Source organism: Oncorhynchus mykiss, chromosome 25, assembly GCF_057628025.1.
Source record: "Oncorhynchus mykiss isolate SJ-2025 chromosome 25, ASM5762802v1, whole genome shotgun sequence".
NCBI classification, from domain to species: domain Eukaryota; kingdom Metazoa; phylum Chordata; class Actinopteri; order Salmoniformes; family Salmonidae; genus Oncorhynchus; species Oncorhynchus mykiss.
The window spans coordinates 68,179,372-68,200,117 of record NC_143046.1 but is presented as its reverse complement, the minus strand read 5'-3'; the positions used below and the strand labels follow the sequence as shown (position 1 = coordinate 68,200,117).

At 41.6% G+C, this 20,746-nt stretch overlaps 1 protein-coding gene across 1 annotated transcript; it reads right to left on the bottom strand.

Annotated features, from left to right (window-relative positions):
- Positions 1-1,929: 1,929 nt before the first annotated feature.
- Positions 1,930-20,736, bottom strand: kif15 (kinesin family member 15). The gene is made up of 35 exons (XM_021584947.3): positions 20,142-20,736; positions 19,866-19,908; positions 19,438-19,624; positions 19,237-19,313; positions 19,118-19,155; positions 18,920-19,017; positions 18,646-18,825; positions 18,297-18,506; positions 18,012-18,137; positions 17,791-17,913; positions 17,447-17,591; positions 17,201-17,289; positions 12,193-12,402; positions 11,844-12,021; positions 11,487-11,628; positions 11,155-11,296; positions 10,775-10,960; positions 10,544-10,672; positions 10,115-10,220; positions 9,681-9,846; positions 9,378-9,528; positions 9,143-9,228; positions 8,966-9,044; positions 8,707-8,793; positions 8,517-8,621; positions 8,275-8,397; positions 8,015-8,161; positions 7,770-7,865; positions 7,503-7,667; positions 7,277-7,380; positions 5,490-5,556; positions 5,337-5,374; positions 5,073-5,205; positions 4,593-4,724; positions 1,930-2,841 (listed from the first exon to the last, which is right to left on the bottom strand). Exons 1-35 carry the CDS (start codon positions 20,158-20,160, stop codon positions 2,794-2,796), a joined length of 4,155 nt encoding a protein of 1,384 aa, XP_021440622.3. The 5' UTR covers positions 20,161-20,736; the 3' UTR covers positions 1,930-2,793.
- Between the last annotated feature and the right edge of the window lie 10 nt (positions 20,737-20,746).

Below are 20,746 nucleotides of genomic sequence, written 5' to 3'. Positions count from 1 at the left end.
ACTGGTGCATTTCACAAAATAGATGGCATCATGAAGCAGGCAAAGTATGTGGATATATTGAAGCAACATCTCAAGACATCAGTCAGGAAGTTAAAGCTTGGTCGCAAATGGGTCTTCCAAATGGACAATGACCCCAAGCGTACTTCCAAAGTTGTGGCAAAATGGCTTAATAAGGACAACAAAGTCAAGGTATTGGAGTGGCCATCACAAAGCCCGGACCTCAATCCTATAGAAAATATGTGGGCAGAACTGAAAAAGCGTGTGCGAGCAAGGAGGCCTACAAACCTGACTGAGTTACACCAGCTCTGTCAGGAGGAATGGGCCAAAATGCACCCAATTTATTGTGGGAAGCTTATGGAAGGCTACCCAAAACGTTTTACCCAAGTTAAACAATTTAAAGGCAATGCTACCAAATACTAATCAGATAATGTAAACTTCTGATCCACTGGGAATGTGATGAAAGAAATAAAAGCTGAAATAAATAATTATTTCTACTATTATTCTGACATTTCACATTCTTAAAATAAAGTGGTGATCCTAACTGACCTAAGACAGGGAATCTTTACTCTGATTAAATGTCAGGAATTGTGAAAAACTAAGTTTAAATGTATTTAGCTAAAGTGCATGTAAATTTCCAACTTCAACTGTACAATGTTTCTTGAAGAATATAATTTGCCTCATGATCTTAGTTCAACTGTCCCACTCCATGAGGACCCCAAATATAAGCTAGTTTTACTCCAAAGTTTGTAAACATTGTTTACATTAACACAAGAATGTGAATTAAGACTACTGTGAATAGTGTCTTAATAATAAAGGAGTCTTTTTGCACCAGGTATGGTTGTTAAACATTTGCCAGATGTAAGTTTAATTGTTAATGTTAATGTTAATGTTAATCATAACATGGTTAAAACAAAAAAGTTTATATCATGGACGGTCAGTCCTTGTACCCATAGCGGTCTATTAATCTGAGTGGTTATATTTCTCCAGGCCTGTCCCTCAGCTTTTTACCAAAACAGAGTTGGGGTGGTCGTTTTGTTTAATCTGTGGATTTGCCCTTTAAACAGCTGCATATTATCAAGATATCAAATTGTCACCCACAAAAAGGTAAACAATAGGCCTATGGCAAATGTAGCATATGGCATTCATTTTTTCAATGTAAATAGCACTTTTCATTAGTGCTCAAAGCATGCCATTCCATGAGTGCAGCATTTATGTTTCAACTCGGATCAATGAGCCCAATCAGTCCTCCATGACAACAAAATCATTAACAGTAGGGCTGGCTAATAAGTCCTTAGTTTGAGTCATTCTCAGGTAAAACAATGACTAATCTATACATCCATATTTCCAAGTCCTATTCTTGAAGATCAAGGGGTATAATATTTATTGGAATGACTGGAATTCTGATAGACTTTAGTTTTTAATGTAAAGATATAATTTAATTGTATTATATGTAGTAGAAAGTGATGGGTTAGAAGCCTACATAACCAACCCATAAAGTAAAATGTAACATCCATATGGCCAGCTATGTAATCTAACATTGCAGGATAAATCAATAGGTAACATACATTTGTCTTCTAATGCATCATAAAAAAGGGGAACTAATCTAAAAGTAACAGAATGTAATCAGATTACGTTAGTTTAATCAGTAATTCAACTTTTACCCAATTTGACATAATTAGTAGTGGATTACAATTCGAAATTAACCTACCCAACCTTGGTACATCTACCCTCAGTCCAGGTTGAATTTGATTCTCCCTGACTATCTAGCTTTCTTTTCGGATATTGAGGATTATAATTCCTTCAGTTTCAATTTAGTTCAAGTCATTTCAGAAGTATATGGAGTTTGTCCCTCACCCCCACAGCCTGCATGTTTGACACCTCTGATATACTGTAATGTGTTCCTAATGCAAACCACAAGAAACGTAAATATACACTTTGATTTCTTTATTCATCTCATTAACACATATTACAAAGAGTAGAAATGGTAGAAAGAAGCAGTACACAGTTTAGCATAAAGTAACAGGAAATTATTTGCACCCTGTCCAAAGACATGATCCTGCCACTTATTCTAAAGCCAGATGAGACTAATAGAAAAAGTAAAACAAGACACACATTGTTCCAACAGACAAGATAAATGGTAACAAAAACTAAATTCACCCGTATTACTTATTATTCTACTACAGAGAACATCCATTTACAGTTTTGAAATATATTTAAACCAGCAGTTCAGTTGTTAAACAACGTGACTACCCTATTGTGGCATCTCTGGTAGCCACTGTGTTAAACACTAGGGCTGGGCGATATAGACCAAAATGTATATCAAAAGAATTACAATACAAGGATGATATCGTATAAACGAGTGTAAGATATAAATGCAGATGACGCTGTGGCATGGCCTCCATTTAAACGTGGCCTAGGGGGCTACACTGGCTGCAGGTGAGAACAAGTAGCCCATGTTTTAACCTGCAGAGGTATAGTGGAAATATCATGGGATACTAAGATCCAATGAGATGCATACTTACCGCAATTATTCATATTGCAGTAAAAATAAACAATGTATTGGCCAGCCCAGCCTTAAAAAAATAGGAGTATATTCATATAGAAATATTAAAATACATTTGAGAGAATCAGTTTTTGAAACAGGTAATGAATGTCCTGTTTATTGACCTGTTTATCCTATGTGATGATACAATAGCATGGTTATCAGTCAACTCAAAATGGGAAAAGGTTGTTTGGGGGACATGTTCGCAGTCAACAAGAAATGTTGAGTGGCCAATAGAATCTCTCCATGCTTCATGCATTTTCTCGCACACTCATTTCCGATCTGAGTTTTTCATTTTCCTTGAATAAAAAAATAAAATAAAAATTGGGTTAATTATAGTCTATTAATGCAGTGAAATGGCCCCTCAGTATTTCACTGCCGAGGCCAAGTTTCTTGATGGTACACCATGCAGGCATGTGATGAAATGTTAAATACAGTGCCTTGCGAAAGTATTCGGCCCCCTTGAACTTTGCAACCTTTTGCCACATTTCAGGCTTCAAACATAAAGATATAAAACTGTATTTTTTTTGTGAAGAATCAACAACAAGTGGGACACAATCATGAAGTGGAATGACATTTATTGGATATTTCAAACTTTTTTAACAAATCAAAAACTGAAATTGGGCGTGCAAAATTATTCAGCCCCTTTACTTTCAGTGCAGCAAACTCTCTCCAGAAGTTCAGTGAGGATCTCTGAATGATCCAATGTTGACCTAAATGACTAATGATGATAAATACAATCCACCTGTGTGTAATCAAGTCTCCGTATAAATGCACCTGCACTGTGATAGTCTCAGAGGTCCGTTAAAAGCGCAGAGAGCATCATGAAGAACAAGGAACACACCAGGCAGGTCCGAGATACTGTTGTGAAGAAGTTTAAAGCCGGATTTGGATACAAAAAGATTTCCCAAGCTTTAAACATCCCAAGGAGCACTGTGCAAGCGATAATATTGAAATGGAAGGAGTATCAGACCACTGCAAATCTACCAAGACCTGGCTGTCCCTCAACTTTCAGCTCATACAAGGAGAAGACTGATCAGAGATGCAGCCAAGAGGCCCATGATCACTCTGGATGAACTGCAGAGATCTACAGCTGAGGTGGGAGACTCTGTCCATAGGAGAACAATCAGTCGTATATTGCACAAATCTGGCCTTTATGGAAGAGTGGCAAGAAGAAAGCCATTTCTTAAAGATATCCATAAAGTGTTGTTTAAAGTTTGCCACAAGCCACACCAAACATGTGGAAGAAGGTGCTCTGGTCAGATGAAACCAAAATGTAACTTTTTGGCAACAATGCAAAACGTTATGTTTGGCGTAAAAGCAACACAGCTGAACACACCATCCCCACTGTCAAACATGGTGGTGGCAGCATCATGGTTTGGGCCTGCTTTTCTTCAGCAGGGACAGGGAAGATGGTTAAAATTGATGGGAAGATGGATGGAGCCAAATACAGGACCATTCTGGAAGAAAACCTGATGGAGTCTGTAAAAGACCTGAGACTGGGACGGAGATTTGTCTTCCAACAAGACAATGATCCAAAACATAAAGCAAAATCTACAATGGAATGGTTCAAAAATAAACATATCCAGGTGTTAGAATGGCCAAGTCAAAGTCCAGACCTGAATCCAATTGAGAATCTGTGGAAAGAACTGAAAACTGCTGTTCACAAATGCTCTCCATCCAACTCACTGAGCTCGAGCAGTTTTGCAAGGAGGAATGGGAAAAAATGTCAGTCTCTCGATGTGCAAAACTGATAGAGACATACCCCAAGCGACTTACAGCTGTAATCGCAGCAAAAGGTGGCGCTACAAAGTATTAACTTAAGGGGGCTGAATAATTTTGCACGCCCAATTTTTCAGTTTTGATTTGTTAAAAAAGTTTGAAATATCCAATAAATGTCGTTCCACTTCATGATTGTGTCCCACTTGTTGTTGATTCTTCACAAAAAAAATACAGTTTTATATCTTTATGTTTGAAGCCTGAAATGTGGCAAAAGGTTGCAAAGTTCAAGGGGGCCGAATACTTTCACAAGGCACTGTATGATTATTACCTCTTGAAGTTTGGTATTCTCCTTTTTTAGCTTAACCAGGTACTCAATCCTCTGCTTATGGTTCTTATGGCCCACAAGCTTGCCGTTCTCCTCAGACAAGTGGTCAACCTGCTTCCGAAGAACCTCCACTTCCTATAGGGGACAGTCAGGCAGATACAGACATTTCCCACCTTCACACTAAAACAATGTCCATATATTAACTAGATTCAGTACAGAAGGACCCTCCTAAAACTAATCATGGACTAGGACAGCTCCTGATATCATTGCTGTCTGGAGGAGCATGGAGATCGATGTCTCCCATAAAATGATCCAGCCTGTCAACTAGTGAAAGTTGCTATTTTCTGCATTCCATATAAATTACATGTATTTATTTAAATAAGAATTTGATCTTGATTGACCTGCCTGCTCAAATAAAATTAATAATTGTCTATTCAAAATTACAATAACCAGAACCCCTTCAGACCCTGATGCCGTTCTCACCTGAAGCAGTCTCTCCTTGTCGTGCTCCTTAGTGCTCAGCTCTCTGAGCTCCAGGCAGCGATTCCTCAGCTCGTTAGTCAGCTCCTGGACACAGATGTGAGACTGGGCCAGTAGGGATTCCTGACTCTGCAGTCTAATCAAAACCAGAAACAAACAAAAACAGATGTCAAACTTTAACAAATGCATATTAGAGAAAGTGTATTTGCATACACATGTAGATTACACATAACATACTTTGTTCTCTCACACATTCTATTTGCATACCTTTCCTGAGCTTCAGTGAGCCTCTGTATTACTGTGCTCTGAAAATGAAAGGAATGAGGCAATATGAAAAACCACCTTCTGCAAACAATGGCATTTCCTGTTTACAAAAACTAAAATTCAGGTGAACAGGAGAGTTGAGTGATTGATACACACCTTTTCACGCCTCTCCTCCTGCAGCTCCCTCAAGACATTCTGATGAATGGCCTCATTTACAACTTCACTGTCAATTAATATATCCATCAAACACTTGAAAAATCAACTGTCTGATAACACTTGGATTGCAAAAATTACAGTGCCTTGCGAAAGTATTCGGCCCCCTTGAACTTCGCGACCTTTTGCCACATTTCAGGCTTCAAACATAAAGATATAAAACTGTATTTTTTTGTGAAGAATCAACAACAAGTGGGACACAATCATGAAGTGGAACGACATTTATTGGATATTTCAAACTTTTTTAACAAATCAAAAACTGAAAAATTGGGCGTGCAAAATTATTCAGCCCCCTTAAGTTAATACTTTGTAGCGCCACCTTTTTCTGTGATTACAGCTGTAAGTCGCTTGGGGTATGTCTATCAGTTTTGCACATCGAGAGACTGAACATTTTTCCCATTCCTCCTTGCAAAACAGCTCGAGCTCAGTGAGGTTGGATGGAGAGCATTTGTGAACAGCAGTTTTCAGTTCTTTCCACAGATTCTCGATTGGATTCAGGTCTGGACTTTGACTTGGCCATTCTAACACCTGGATATGTTTATTTTTGAACCATTCCATTGTAGATTTTGCTTTATGTTTTGGATCATTGTCTTGTTGGAAGACAAATCTCCGTCCCAGTCTCAGGTCTTTTACAGACTCCATCAGGTTTTCTTCCAGAATGGTCCTGTATTTGGCTCCATCCATCTTCCCATCAATTTTAACCATCTTCCCTGTCCCTGCTGAAGAAAAGCAGGCCCAAACCATGATGCTGCCACCACCATGTTTGACAGTGGGGATGGTGTGTTCAGCTGTGTTGCTTTTACGCCAAACATAACGTTTTGCATTGTTGCCAAAAAGTTACATTTTGGTTTCATCTGACCAGAGCACCTTCTTCCACATGTTTGGTGTGTCTCCCAGGTGGCTTGTGGCAAACTTTAAACGACACATTTTATGGATATCTTTAAGAAATGGCTTTCTTGCCACTCTTCCATAAAGGCCAGATTTGTGCAATATACGACTGATTGTTGTCCTATGGACAGAGTCTCCCACCTCAGCTATAGATCTCTGCAGTTCATCCAGAGTGATCATGGGCCTCTTGGCTGCATCTCTGATCAGTCTTCTCCTTGTATGAGCTGAAAGTTTAGAGGGACGGCCAGGTCTTGGTAGATTTGCAGTGGTCTGATACTCCTTCCATTTCAATATTATCGCTTGCACTGTGCTCCTTGGGATGTTTAAAGCTTGGGAAATCTTTTTGTATCCAAATCCGGCTTTAAACTTCTTCACAACAGTATGTCGGACCTGCCTGGTGTGTTCCTTGTTCTTCATGATGCTCTCTGCGCTTTTAACGGACCTCTGAGACTATCACAGTGCAGGTGCATTTATACGGAGACTTGATTACACACAGGTGGATTGTATTTATCATCATTAGTCATTTAGGTCAACATTGGATCATTCAGAGATCCTCACTGAACTTCTGGAGAGTTTGCTGCACTGAAAGTAAAGGGGCTGAATAATTTTGCACGCCCAATTTTTCAGTTTTTGATTTGTTAAAAAAGTTTGAAATATCCAATAAATGTCGTTCCACTTCATGATTGTGTCCCACTTGTTGTTGATTCTTCACAAAAAAATACAGTTTTATATCTTTATGTTTGAAGCCTGAAATGTGGCAAAAGGTCGCAAAGTTCAAGGGGGCCGAATACTTTCGCAAGGCACTGTAATTGGTGAAAATAAGAGATTTTGAATGGACTAACCAATTTGTGTTTTCATTCTGAGCCAGTTGGTTCTGCTTGGTGTAGAACTGGTCAAGAAGAACTTGGATCTCCATTCGCATAATTTCCTTCTCATTCAGCTGACCCTGTCGGAAATCAACAGACTTATTAGATGCCATATGCGTTATATCAATGTGTTAAATAAGTGTCTCAAGATTGGATGTTTAGCATTCATCATGACATCCCGCAAACAAACAAAAAACAACACCTTGAGCCTCTGGATCTCCTCGTTCTTGGCGGCCCTTTCCGAGTTGAGCTCAGTGAGGAGCACTTCCATAGTCAACATGGAGGAGCGTCGGTTCTCCAGCTCCCTCTCCTGGCACTCCAGCACCTGGCTCAGATCAGTGTTGAAGCTCCGGGGGGTGTGAGGTGTCTGAGAAATCAATAAGATTAGCTAACCCTCTCTTGATCAGACAGAGTTCCTTCCTGGTAATGCATACAGGAGGGAAAACCCTCAGACACAAGTATCCGTTACCTGTGGCAGCACTTTAGGGGTGACGGATGACTGTGGAATACGATTGGCACTCTCGCCTCGGACAGTCCTCTCAACCGCTTCTTGCTGTTGTTTTAACTGGTGAAAAGCAGGCAGGGAAAATCCCATGCGTAAAGTAGAGATTAAATCAATTTTGTCTGGTCTCAATTCTACCATTTTCCATGCTACTGTAGCCCTTGATTCATTTTCAGTGGCTCTTTGTATATGTATAGAAATAGGTCTGTTACCTTCTCCTGGAGAGTTTGGATGATAGCCTCCTTCTGAGCAGTCTGATCCTGTGAAGCTTGGAGAAGACCTGCCTGCTCATCTAACACCTTGGTGAGTCGCTCCACCTCCTCAGTGGCATAGACCACCTCCTCCTGAAGCACCTCTACCTGAGGACAAACATCCATCCAGACATCGTCATAATGATGGATTTCAGGCACATGTTATCGTACCAAAGCTCAAGTGGCCATATTGTTAATTTAAAATGAACTCCAAGTCTTACCTCTATCAGATTAGAAGCTACCTTCCTTTCTGCTACTTCTCTCAGGTCCAGGAGCTCTGCTTGCATCCTGTTGTTGTGTTCCTTGATCTCCTCTCTCTCAGAGCAAGCAGCACTGTACTTAGCCTGTCAGAACAAAACAGGCCAAAACTAAAACACATTGATAAAATACAGTAAGAATTGAGAAGAATACAAGTTAAACATGATAATTCATTAAAAGATAAACAAATTACTTGAGTCAGTACCGTGAGGTCTTTGACATCTCCAGACAGCATGGCGAGGCACTGGTCCTTTTCGCCCAGCTCACTGCGGAGGTCCCTGGTCTGGTTTATCAGCTCCAGCACAAACTCCTGTCAAACACAAGAGACATCATATCCATCCTATAATCCAAAATAATAATAATTCATGGCAGGTCATTTAAGTGAGCAGACTTACTTTGTCTTGTGCAATCTTTTGCTCAAGACTGGTTATGGTCCCATTGGCAGCTGCCAGATTTTCTTTAAGGCTTTCCATATTAGAAGCCTTTCAAAGTAAAATACAAACGGAGAGGGTCAATTACAGTTGATTGGAGATTCAATATGGCAAAGAGTGTTCAACTAAACATACTGTTGATAGCAATTTCTAAGAAAAAAAATATAAAACTTCTATAATACCCAACCATGTAAACACGAAACACTAACGATGAAAAACAGACCTGTTGTTGGCTTTGTGTAGTCAGGTCAGACACTTGCTTCCTTAGCACTGCATTCTGCTCCATTGTCTGAACAAGCTCTCTGGGGAGAAACAAATGACATGTCAACATAACATTTCAAATACACTTCAAGGAGGTCTCATCATCCACAAATCGAAAACAATCCTTTATACAACTCACTCTAAAGTGCTCTCTTTATCCTCTTTCAACTGGGAGGTCAGATTACTGGTGTGTTCTCTTTCAGACTGCAGAGCGTTTGTCAATTCCTACAACGCAAGCAACATATTCATCAAGAAAAAGTAATCACACAAAACCCTCAAACGTTTAACTGTAATTTAATACAAATGAGAGACATGTTCTGAATGTCCTTAACAGATAAGCAGTGCTTGGTTGATTTAAAGAGAGGCTGACTGACCGTGATTTGGGCCTGCTGAGCTGTGACCTCCTGCCGTTTCTCCTCTAGCTGCTGCCTGGACTGGTCTGCATCAAACTTGGCCTCTGCCTGGAGCTGGTCAAAGGCATCCTGCAGGGACCGCTGCTGCTCTAGGAGCTGCTCCCACTCCCGCCTGAGGGAGAGAGGGAAAACATGTGAGGGGGAGGAGATGGAGAGTCTGCTAACTACTATGGTGACATTGAGTTCGCAGGGTTTCCATCAAACGGAGGAAATCTCATCCGACACACACGAAACAACAAGACAGCTGTAGCCATGCATACATACTGGACTTCTTGGAGCTGTAGCTGAGTGCTGATCAGGCTGCTAGAGAGGTGTGACGTCTCCTTCTGCTGTTCACTCTGGCCCTCACACAGCTCCTTCTTCACAGCAGCCAGCTCCCTATCAGAGGACTGCAGCACCAGGCGCAGGTCATGCACCTCGCTCTTCAGAACTACAAAAGAGATTGGATCGTTTTGATAACCATATAATACCCAGGAAAAAGACAAACCCTCCTGTCCTCCGACTCAATTATTGGTACATTATGGTTTTAACAGTGGGTGCCTGGGTGGTGAAGTAGGGGTTTCTTTAGTCTAACACTAGTAACACAATTGAGTATTACAGTTCTGGCCATAGTGGATGCATACAGTCTTCGACTACTATCGCCAGAGAACCCTGGGTAACTCAGTATAAACTTGGTAAAGTGTGTGATTGGTTATTACCCTCCCTGGACCTTCTCTCTGCCTGTAGGTTCTGCTCCAGGTTGCTAATAGTCTCCTGCAGGCTCAGCTGTTCTCTGTTCCAGCCACTTCGCTCAGTGGAGAGCAGCTGGACAAGCAAATAAAGAATTAATTACCATAGCGTCATAGTCATTACCTGTACACCAATACAGCTCAAGGGATGACTTTATTATCTTCAAGACAGGGCTTGAATATCACATGGAATGAAACACCTCAGGCAATGTATTCAGCTTTATCTGTACATAGTTATGAAAGTTTCAAGTTTTAAATCAAATGTACAGGATACACATGGTATACACCATCCAACGAAATTCTTATTTGCAGGTTCCTTCTCGACAATGCAACAATAAGAAATAATAAAATATAAGAATACTAACATAACATATCCAGAACATGACAGAAGTTCCCTACCTCATCCTTGCAGCTGAACTCTTCTATCATCCCAGTCACCTGCTCCTCCAGCTTTACAATCTGCTGCAGCAGCTTCATGCTCTTCAGCTCCTCCTGGTCCAGCAGAGTCTGCACCTGACTGGCTTGCTCCTGCCAAGCAAAAGGGAAATAGATTTGTAGATTCCACCAAGAGAATGAGAAGTATAATGTTACGTTATCTGTTTTATAAGTGATGAGGCCCGGGTGCTGTACCTGGACCTGTTGCAGCTCCTCAGTCAGCGCCTCACAGGCCATCTCAGTCATAGCTGGTGGAGGCTGCTCACTCTGGATGTCATCCACATCTTCATCTCCTCTCCCGTTCACGTTCAGGTGGTCGGGGCTGGAGAGTGGCACCACGCGGGTCCGCAGGTTGTAGGCCTTGGTGGGGGTGGTGAGAATCTGGAGAACCAAACAGTCACATAAAATTAGCATGAGAAATAAAGTATTAGTCAATCTTCATAGAATTAAACCAAGGTTGAGCAAAGTCTTGGATCTAGAGGTACCCCAACCGTGACCCTCTATAGTAGCTCAGGCACAGCACTCGAGGGGCATTGAGCCATCGGCGAGCTGCTAAATAAAGCAAATACCCTCACCTTGATAGTTTCAAAGTGGATCTTGTTCAGCTGAGAAACCTCCAGTTTCTTGTGAGCCTTTGTGGCCTCCAGAATGTTCTCCAGGTGCTTGTTGGACTTATCCAGGTACCTCTTCTCTGATTCCAACTCTGACATCTGTTTCCTGGAACATAAGGAACAATCCTTAAACCTCTGAAGCACAATATGGGCCTATAACAAAAAACATGGTGCCAATAAACTTCAAGATCCAAGAGCTAATTACAATTAAATGCAACAATTTGTTTTTGTCCATGAAGTCAAGGGTTCATACTGAATATCATGACAGCATGCATGTCTCTAGAGAGCCTCCTTACTTGGTGAGTTCCTTATACTCTTCGAAGGCTTGGATGGTGGCTGTAAGTTCCGTCTGTTTCTGGAGAAACTGGGCCTTCAACCTCTCCATGGATATGGCAGAAATGTTTTCTGCAGTTACCGGAGTGGAGTAAGACGGCTGAGCTGTGGGGAAATGTCAAATTCACTTGACTGAAAACCCTTGCATGCTTTGATGAATTACATCACTAATATAATCACAACAAGAATAATAAGCATAATACAAACATATTACTACAAGCATACTTGATAAGCATAATTCAAAAATGTACAGCGCTACAATGCGTTACTTTCACAATGATGTGCAGTCCCTTCATTACTTGTGCATCTCCTGTGCTTACCCCCATCAGACCACTCAGTCTCTAGAGCCCTCTGGAATTCCTCCTCTAGCTCTGCAGCAGCTTGGCCTGCAGCCTCTTTAGCTCTCTTCACAGACTCAAGAGAGCGGAGCTGCCGGTTCTCCTCCCGGAGGCTGTAGTTCTCTGCTGCATACCGGGTCATCTTTGGGTGATGCGCAATCTGTAGGACAGAGGGAATGAGAAGTAGCCACAAATGCCAAATTCAATCAAATTAAGGAGTTGTACATGTGGTTGTTCATTTTCTGAAGTGTTTTGTGAAAGTGCGAGTTGAAAAAAATGTCACCAATTCAGATTGGGGTCAACAGTACTTTAACGGGGTAACATATTGTACCTGGTCTCGAAGGATCTTAATCTCGTCCTTGAGCTGGTCGACGAGGGCTTGGCTCTGTGGGTCAGACAGTAATCCCTGGCCACCCTTTAGGCTCTTCTCCAGGCGAGAGATGTGTTCCTCTCTAAACTTGAGAATCATGCGGTTGGAGTGAATGAACTTCTCCTTCTGGGACCAGGCCTCCTCAAGCTGAGCCACCTTCTGGAGCAGCATCTAAGGAGGGGAGGATGTACAGTATGTCTATTAACTACCATCCCTCTCTAACAAACAATATTCAGATTAGAGGTTGACCTATTAAAATCGGCATGGCCGATTAATTAGGGCCAATTTCAAGTTCTCAAAACAATCGTTAATCGGCATTTTTGGACACCAATTATGGCCGATTACATTGCAATCCACGAGGAAACTGCGTGGTAGGCTGACCACCTGTTACGCGAGTGCAGCGTCAAAAGGAACTTGTGGCTGCAAGGAGCCAAGGTAAGTTGCTAGCTAACATTAAACTTATCTTATAAAAAACAAACAATCTTCACATAATCACTAGTTAACGACACATGGTCGTTAATATATTACTAGGTTAACTAGCTTGTCCTGCGTTGCAGAAAATAAATGCGGTGCCTGTTAATTTATCGTTGAATCACAGCATACTTCAACGTCGCCAAACGGGTGAGGATTTAACAAAAAGCGCATTGCCGAAAAAAAGCACAACCATAAAAATCAATGCCTTTCTTAAAATCAATACAGAGAAGTATATATTTTTTAAAACCTGCATATTTAGTTCAAATAAATTAATGTTAGCAGGCAATATTAACTAGGGAAATTGTGTCCCTTCTCTTGCGTTCAGTGCAAGCAGTGTCAGGGTATATTCAACAGTTTGGGCTGCCTGACTCGTTGCGAACTAATTTTCCAGAATTTTACATAATTATGTCATAACATTAACGGTTGTGCAATTTAACAGCAATATTTAGACTTAGGGATGCCACCCGTTCGATAAAATACAGAACGGTTCCGTATTTCACTGAAAGAATAAAAGTTTTGTTTTCGAAATGATAGTTTCTTGGTTTGACCATATGACCAAAGGCTCGTATTTCTGTGTGATTATTATATTATAATGAAGTATATGATTTGATAAAACAGTCTGACTGAGCGGTGGTAGGCAGCAGCACACTTGTAAGCATTCATTCAAACACCACTTTACTGCGTTTTCCAGCAGCTCTTAGCAATGCTTGAAGCACAGCGCTGTTTATGACTTCAAGCCTATCAACTCCTGAGATTAGCCTGGCAATAGTAAAGTGCCTATTAGAACATGCAAGGGTATATGATATGCAAATGGTATAGAGAGAAATCGTTGACGCCTCATCATTTCTATAATAACTACAACTTAAAACTTCTTAACTCGGAAAATTGAAGAACTGGGAATATTAAACCACCAGCTTCAAATGTTATCATGTTCTGAGCAAGGAACTTAAACGTTAGCTTTTTTACATGGCACATATTGCACTTTTACTTTCTTCTCAAACACTGTGTTTTTGCATTATTTAAACCAAATTGAACATGTTTCATTATTTGAGACTAAATAGATTTTATTGATGTATTATATTAAGTTAAAATAAGTGTTCTTTCAGTATTGTTGTAAATGTCATACACACAAAGTCAGAAGTTTACATACATTTAGGTTGGAGTCATTAAAAGTCGTTTTTCAACCACTATACAAATTTCTTGTTAACAAACTATAGTTTTGGCAAGTCGGTTAGGACATCTGTGTGCATGACACAAGTAATTTTTCCAACAATTGTTTACAGACAGATTACTTCACTGTATCACAATTCTAGTGGGTCAGAAGTGTACATACACTAAGTTGACTGTGCCTTTAAATAGCTTGAAAAATTCCAGACAATGATGTCAGGCCTTTAAAAGCTTTTGATAGGCTAATTGACATCATTTGAGTCAATTGAAGGTGTATCTGTGGAAGTATTTCAAGGCCTACCTTCAAACTCAGTGCCTTTTTGCTTGACATCATGGGAAAATCAAAATAAATCAGCCAAGACTTCAGAAAAACAATTGTAGACCTCCACAAGTCTGGTTCATGCTTGGGAGCAATTTCTAAACGCCTGAAGGTACCACGTTCATCTGTACAAACAATAGTACGCAAGTATAAACACCATGTGACCACGCAGCCGTCATACCGCTCAGGAAGGAGACGCGTTCTGTCTCCTAGAGATGAACGTACTTTGGTGCGAAAGTGCAAATCAATCCCAGAACAGCAGCAAAGGACCTTGTGAAGATGCTCGAGGAAACAGGTACAGAAGTATATATATCCACAGTAAAACTGGTCCTATATCGACATAACCTGCAAGGCAACTCAGCAAGGAAGAAGCCACTGCTCCAAAACCAACATCAAGACATCAGTCAGGAAGTTAAAGCTTGATCGCAAATGGGTCTTCCAAATGGACAATGACCCCATGCATACTTCCAAAGTTATGGCTTTAGGAGAATAAAGTCAAGGTATTAGAGTGGCCATCACAAAGCTCCCAATGCTTGTCTTATGTGCCAGGGCTTGCAAACTATTACAGACTACAAAGGGAAGCACAGCCGGGAGCTGCCCAGTGACGAGCCTACCAGACGAGCTAAATCACTTCTATGCTCGCGTCGAGGCAAGCAACACTGATGCTCTCATGCATGCCTCAGCTGTTCCAGACGACTGTGATCATGCTCTCCGTAGCCGACGTGAGTAAGACCTTTAAACAGGTCATCATACACAAGGCTGCGGGGCCAGATGGATTACCAGGACGTGTGCTCCAGGCATGTGCTGACCAACTGGCAGGTGTCTTCACTGACATTTTCAACATGTCCCTGCTTGAGTCTGTAATACCAACATGTTTCAAGCAGACCACCATAGTCCCTGTGCCCAAGAACACAAAGGCAACCTGCCTAAATGACTACAGACCCGTAGCACTCACGTCCGTAGCCATGAAGTGCTTTGAAAGGTTGGTAATGGCTCACATCAACACCATTATCCCAGAAACCCTAGACCCACTCCAATTTGCATACCGCCCAAACAGATCCACAGATGATGCAATCTCTATTGCACTCCACACTGCTCTTCCCAACTGGACAAAAGGAACACTTATGTGAGATTGCTATTCATTGACTACAGATCAGCGGTCAACACCATAGTACTCGCAAAGCTCATCACCAAGCTAAGGATCCTGGGACTAAACACCTCCCTCTGCAACCGGATCCTGGACTTCCTGACGGTCCGCCCCCAGGTGGTGAGGGTAGGTAGCAACACATCTGCCAAGCTGATCCTCAACACTGGAGCTCCCCAGGGGTGCGTGCTAAGTCCCCTCCTGTACTCCCTGTTCCCCCACGACTGCATGGCCAAGCACGACTCCAACACCATCATTAAGTTTGCAGACGACAACAGTGGTAGGCCTGATCACCGACAATGACGAGACAGCCTATAGGGAGGTCAGAGACCTGTCCGGGTGGTGCCAGAATAACAACCTATCCCTCAACGTAACCAAGACTAAGGAGATGATTGTGGACTACAGGAAAAGGAGGACCGAGCACGCCCACATTCTCATCGACGGGGCTGTCATGGAGCAGGTTGAGAGCTTCAAGTGCCTTGGTGTCCACATCAACAAACTAGAATTGTCCAAACACACCAAGACAGCCGTGAAGAAGGCATGGCAAAGCCTATTCCCCCTCAGGAAACTAAAAAGATTTGGCATGGGCCCCGAGATCCTCAAAAGGTTCTACAGCATCTGATGGTTGCATCACTGCCTGGTACGGCAATTGCTCGGCCTCTGACCGCAAGGCACTACAGAGGGTAGTGCGTACTGCCCAGTACATCACTGGGGCTAAGCTGCCTGCCATCCATGACCTCTATACCAGGCGGTGTCAGAGGAAGGCCCTAAAAATTGTCAAAGACCCCAGCTACTCCAGTCATAGACTGTTCTCTCTACTACCACATGGCAAGCGGTACGGGAGTGCCAAGTCTAGGACAAAAAGGCTTCTCAACAGTTTTTTCAGAATAATTTTCAACAGAATAATTTTGCACGCCCAATTTTTCAGTTTTTGATTTGTTAAAAAAAGTTTGAAATATCCAATAAATGTCGTTCCACTTCATGATTGTGTCCCACTTGTTGTTGATTCTTCACAAAAAAATACAGTTTTATATCTTTATGTTTGAAGCCTGAAATGTGGCAAAAGGTCGCAAAGTTCAAGGGGGCCGAATACTTTCGCAAGGCACTGTACATGTACATACGACCTCAATCAGCTTGACTAACGGGTGTCTGTATGTAGCCTCGCTACTGTTTATAGCCTGTCTTTTTACTGTTGTGTTATTTCTTTACCTACCCATTGTTCACCTAATACCTTTTTTGCACTATTGGTTAGAGCCTGTAAGTAAGCATTTCACTAAGGTGTTGTATTCGGCACACGTGACAAATAAACTTTGATTTGACCTCAATCCTATAGAAAATTTGTGGGCAGAACTGAAAAAGCGTGTGCGAGTGAGGAGGCCTACAAACCTGACTCCGTTACACCAGCTCTGTCAGGAGGAATGTGCAAAAATTCACCCAACTTATTGTGGGAAGCTTGTGGAAGGCTACCCAAAACGGTTGACCCAAGTTAAACAATTTAAAGGCAATGCTACCAAATGAGTGTATGTAAACTTCTGACCCACTGGGAATGTGATGAAAGAAATAAAAAGGTGAATAAATCACTACTATTATTCAGACATTTCACACGATTAAAATAAAGTGGTGATCCTAACTGCCCTAAGTCAGGGAATTATTACTCTGATTAAAATGTCAGGAATTGTGAAAAACTGAGTTTAAATGCTTTTGGCTAAGGTGTGTGTGTACACACACACACAAAGTCAGATAAATCGGTATCGGCTTTTTTTGGTCCTCCAATAATCAGTCGTTGAAAAATCATAATTGGTCAACCTCTAATTCAGACACAACATTGACTTGTGTCATCTGTTTCAAAGTATAGAAAGCTATACCTGCTTGTCGTTTTCACACTTTTTCCACAGACGCACAGCTTCTAAAAACTGTGTCTTGTATGAGGCATCAAGACCGCCTTCAGTGAGGTCTGGGGAGATGAATGTGTAAAAACAATAACACTTTCCAGAATGAATGTTACAGGGGAAAATTGACAGTATACACACACATGTAAGAATCAACTAGAGTGAGCCAGTGTAACAAACGCCTAGGTCAGATGTTTAGGGGAACCTGAATAGTAACCTTACCAATGGGAATCTGGGGCCCTCCTGGGGCCATATCTCCCCCACTGTGTGTCTGGGCAAAGAGAGCCTGAGCTAGCTGCTCCTTCAGCTTTTTCACCTCAGTCTGAAGCTGCCTCACATTCCCCTGCGTGTCTTCGTTGATCATGGCCTGAAAGCACCAGAAATCACGAGGAGATGCTCACTAAACTACAAGAGATATATATATATATATATATATATATATATAGTAGTGCTACTATATTACTACTGATTGTAATATATGTATTACAATCAGTAGCACTTTATATGGATAATTTTTTTTGCCTATTCAATTACTGATTGTGATAAAATAAACTTTTCATACTAACCTTGTTTTTGATCAACTTGGCTCTCTGGGCAAACTGTAAGGTGGATAGAGTTTCCCCAAAGCACTTAGAGCCTGGGTGCACATTGGCTATAATGTAGGTCTTAGCATTTCCTCCAAGAGAGTCCTGCAGAAAAAGGTTTTCTGTTAGCACACATCAGGAACATCAAGAAAGCAAGAGCTTTGTTTTTGTATTAAATCGAATTAGACAAAAGTGTCTTTTACCCGAAGCAAGAAGGTGAGTTTGGAGTCCCTGTAGCAGATATGCCGGCTCTTCCCATTAGACACATCCACCAGCGCCATGATCACCTGACCCAGGCACATGAGGGAGCGGTTGATGCTGCTGGCCTCCTAGAAGAGAAGATAGGGGGTATATGTCAGGAGTGATAACAATATAACAAATGAGTGTACACAGCATATAATAACACATACAAGTTGGAATGTAGCCTTTGTTGTGTGCAGTGTTGTGAATGTTTGTTCAGTCAGTGGACAGTAGTCCTGGAGCATCACCTTGAGTCTGGAACCCTCTGTGTGTGTGTCTCGCTGCCTCTCCGACCCTGCCAGGTCCACCAAGTTCAGCTGGGATGTGCGAATGTTCACCACCTCCTTAGCAGGCTCCTTGGACTCCAGAGTCATGGTGAAGACTGCATGGGACCGCGAGGACTCTCTGTTCATGGAGGTAGAGGCCACGCGCCGATTACGCCAGCCCATCGACAGCACCTGAGAGGAAGCGGGATAAGTTCAACGCAAACAGCTCAATGTCAGTCAAATCAATCTTCCACAATAAATTAATGTATGCTATGACCAAAGCATTGTATAAAGCAAGTCATTGAATCAATCACATTTAATTATTTACTACCTGGTAAGCTTCAGCAGCTGAAGTGACAAACTTCTCTACAGCCCCTTCCACAAACACCCCCTTCTTGATGTTCTCTCTGAGGAACAGGCTGGCTGAGGCGCTGTCCAGCAGGTCATAGATCTGCTCGTTGTAGATCTCAATGAAGGAGCATTTGCACAGGAAGCTTTTGGCATTCTCAGACTGTCAGGAAAAACAATGCATATTAAATCCTCAATCAGAGAAAAAAAACAGATAAACAACAAAATCACTTCAATGTCAGTTACTTTCTGCTCACCCTTTCTACCTCCCTGTCGATGAGGAAAAACAGGTACTCAAAACTTCGAGGGATAACTCCCCGTTGGTCATCAGTAAAGTTGTCGAAATCAGACGGACCTAGGGAAAGAACACACACACAACATTTAGTACAGAGGCACTGCAAAGATTTGAAGGTGTCTGTGCAACGAAAAACAAAATAATTCAATGCAGCACTCACCAAGCATTGTGAATGTTTTTCCAGAGCCAGTTTGTCCGCTGTAATAGGAAAACATCTGAGATATTACAGCACTTAATAGAACAAGAATGAACTGTAAAACAATAAGAAAAACCACTCACTAGGCAAAAATGGTGCCATTGTATCCATTAATACATGACTCAACAATGTTCTTGGCCACACTGGAGAATACAGAATCCTGTTACACAGAGAGGAGACGGAAGAAAAATTAAGTTGGTTTGATTTGAGCCTCTATCTACTGATGTGTGAATTACTCCTGGTTACAGCAACAGTTAAACTATAATCTATCCACCAACACTGACCTGAGTGATGTCCATGTCAGCAACATGGTCATAGGTGAATGTCCGTGGCTCCGGCTTGGAGTGCAGGCGAATGGTGTTGGGAGAGGTGACTGTGAGACAGAGGCCTTGGTCTCCATCAGTGGTCAGGCCAGTCCCCTGGGTCAGAGGTCTCACCCGAACAAACACTTTGATCGAGTCACTATCACCACTACATTACAGAACACGAACATTCAAGGGTTAATACACTTTACCAACAGACAGGGTGCCAGTTTCTGCTCCCTTGCCAACTTCTTATGGAATTGCCGTGACAAACAAGAGGTACTGGCAGTATAAATTGCCAAATGAGGCAGGGCAACTCGTGTGTCAGTATGTGTAGAGTGAGTTTGTATTATTAAATTGAAGACAATAGCCAGCTCTTGCGAGAAATAAGCATTATTAAGCCACATTACCTGTTGGTTATTTGTTGATGCTGCATTGAGCAATCGACAGATTCTGGTAACAGAGAGAAGACATACAGTTAGCTAGTTAGTCAAGGCTGATCAAGGAACTAGAGACACTGGTTTAAACAGAAACAAGTTTAATCAGATGTCTAAGCTTCATACAGCAAATGCATGCTAGGTAACGTTAGCTCGCGAATAATATTAACGGAAGTAGCTAGGTAGCCAACAAACGCCAAAATATTTGTTTTTAAATCACTTGCAAATATGAATGTTAAGGTGACGTACCCTTTCCCTTTGTATTCATGTTGAATATTTTCAGACAGGTAGCTTTGCTACTAGCAAACCATTCACAATAACTAATGTCAAAACTCCGCGATTGTGTGTTAGCTACAGCTACTAAAATCCATCTTCGAATTTGGCGGGTGTGTACTCGACCATCGACTGCTCCTGCCTTTTTCAATAATTTTATGGAATCAGTCAATTGTTTATCGCCGTCAGCTGGACGAAGTCTGATTTACATCAACCTCTTTTTTTAAAGCATCGAGAAACCGAGCTACAAATTATACACCAGATAATGTGATACCAAAGATGTTCTCATTGTTCTATCTGTGGTGATACTGTATAGCCAAAGATTTGTGGTATCCATTACTGGGCGTTACAGGTTTGCCTACAGAAAAGGTTACCATATATTTTCAACTAATCTGGTATATAATTATCTCCTTCTCCCAAAGCAGAAGCTGCATATATAATTTCCCATTACTGAACAGTTATCATAAATACTATTTTAATAAAATGTACACTCTCCTATAATAAAATGTGGACTCTTTTTCGGTCGCGACCAGCACTTCACTTTGTTGCTGGTTTGGTTCAAAGTCATGCAACGCTATTGG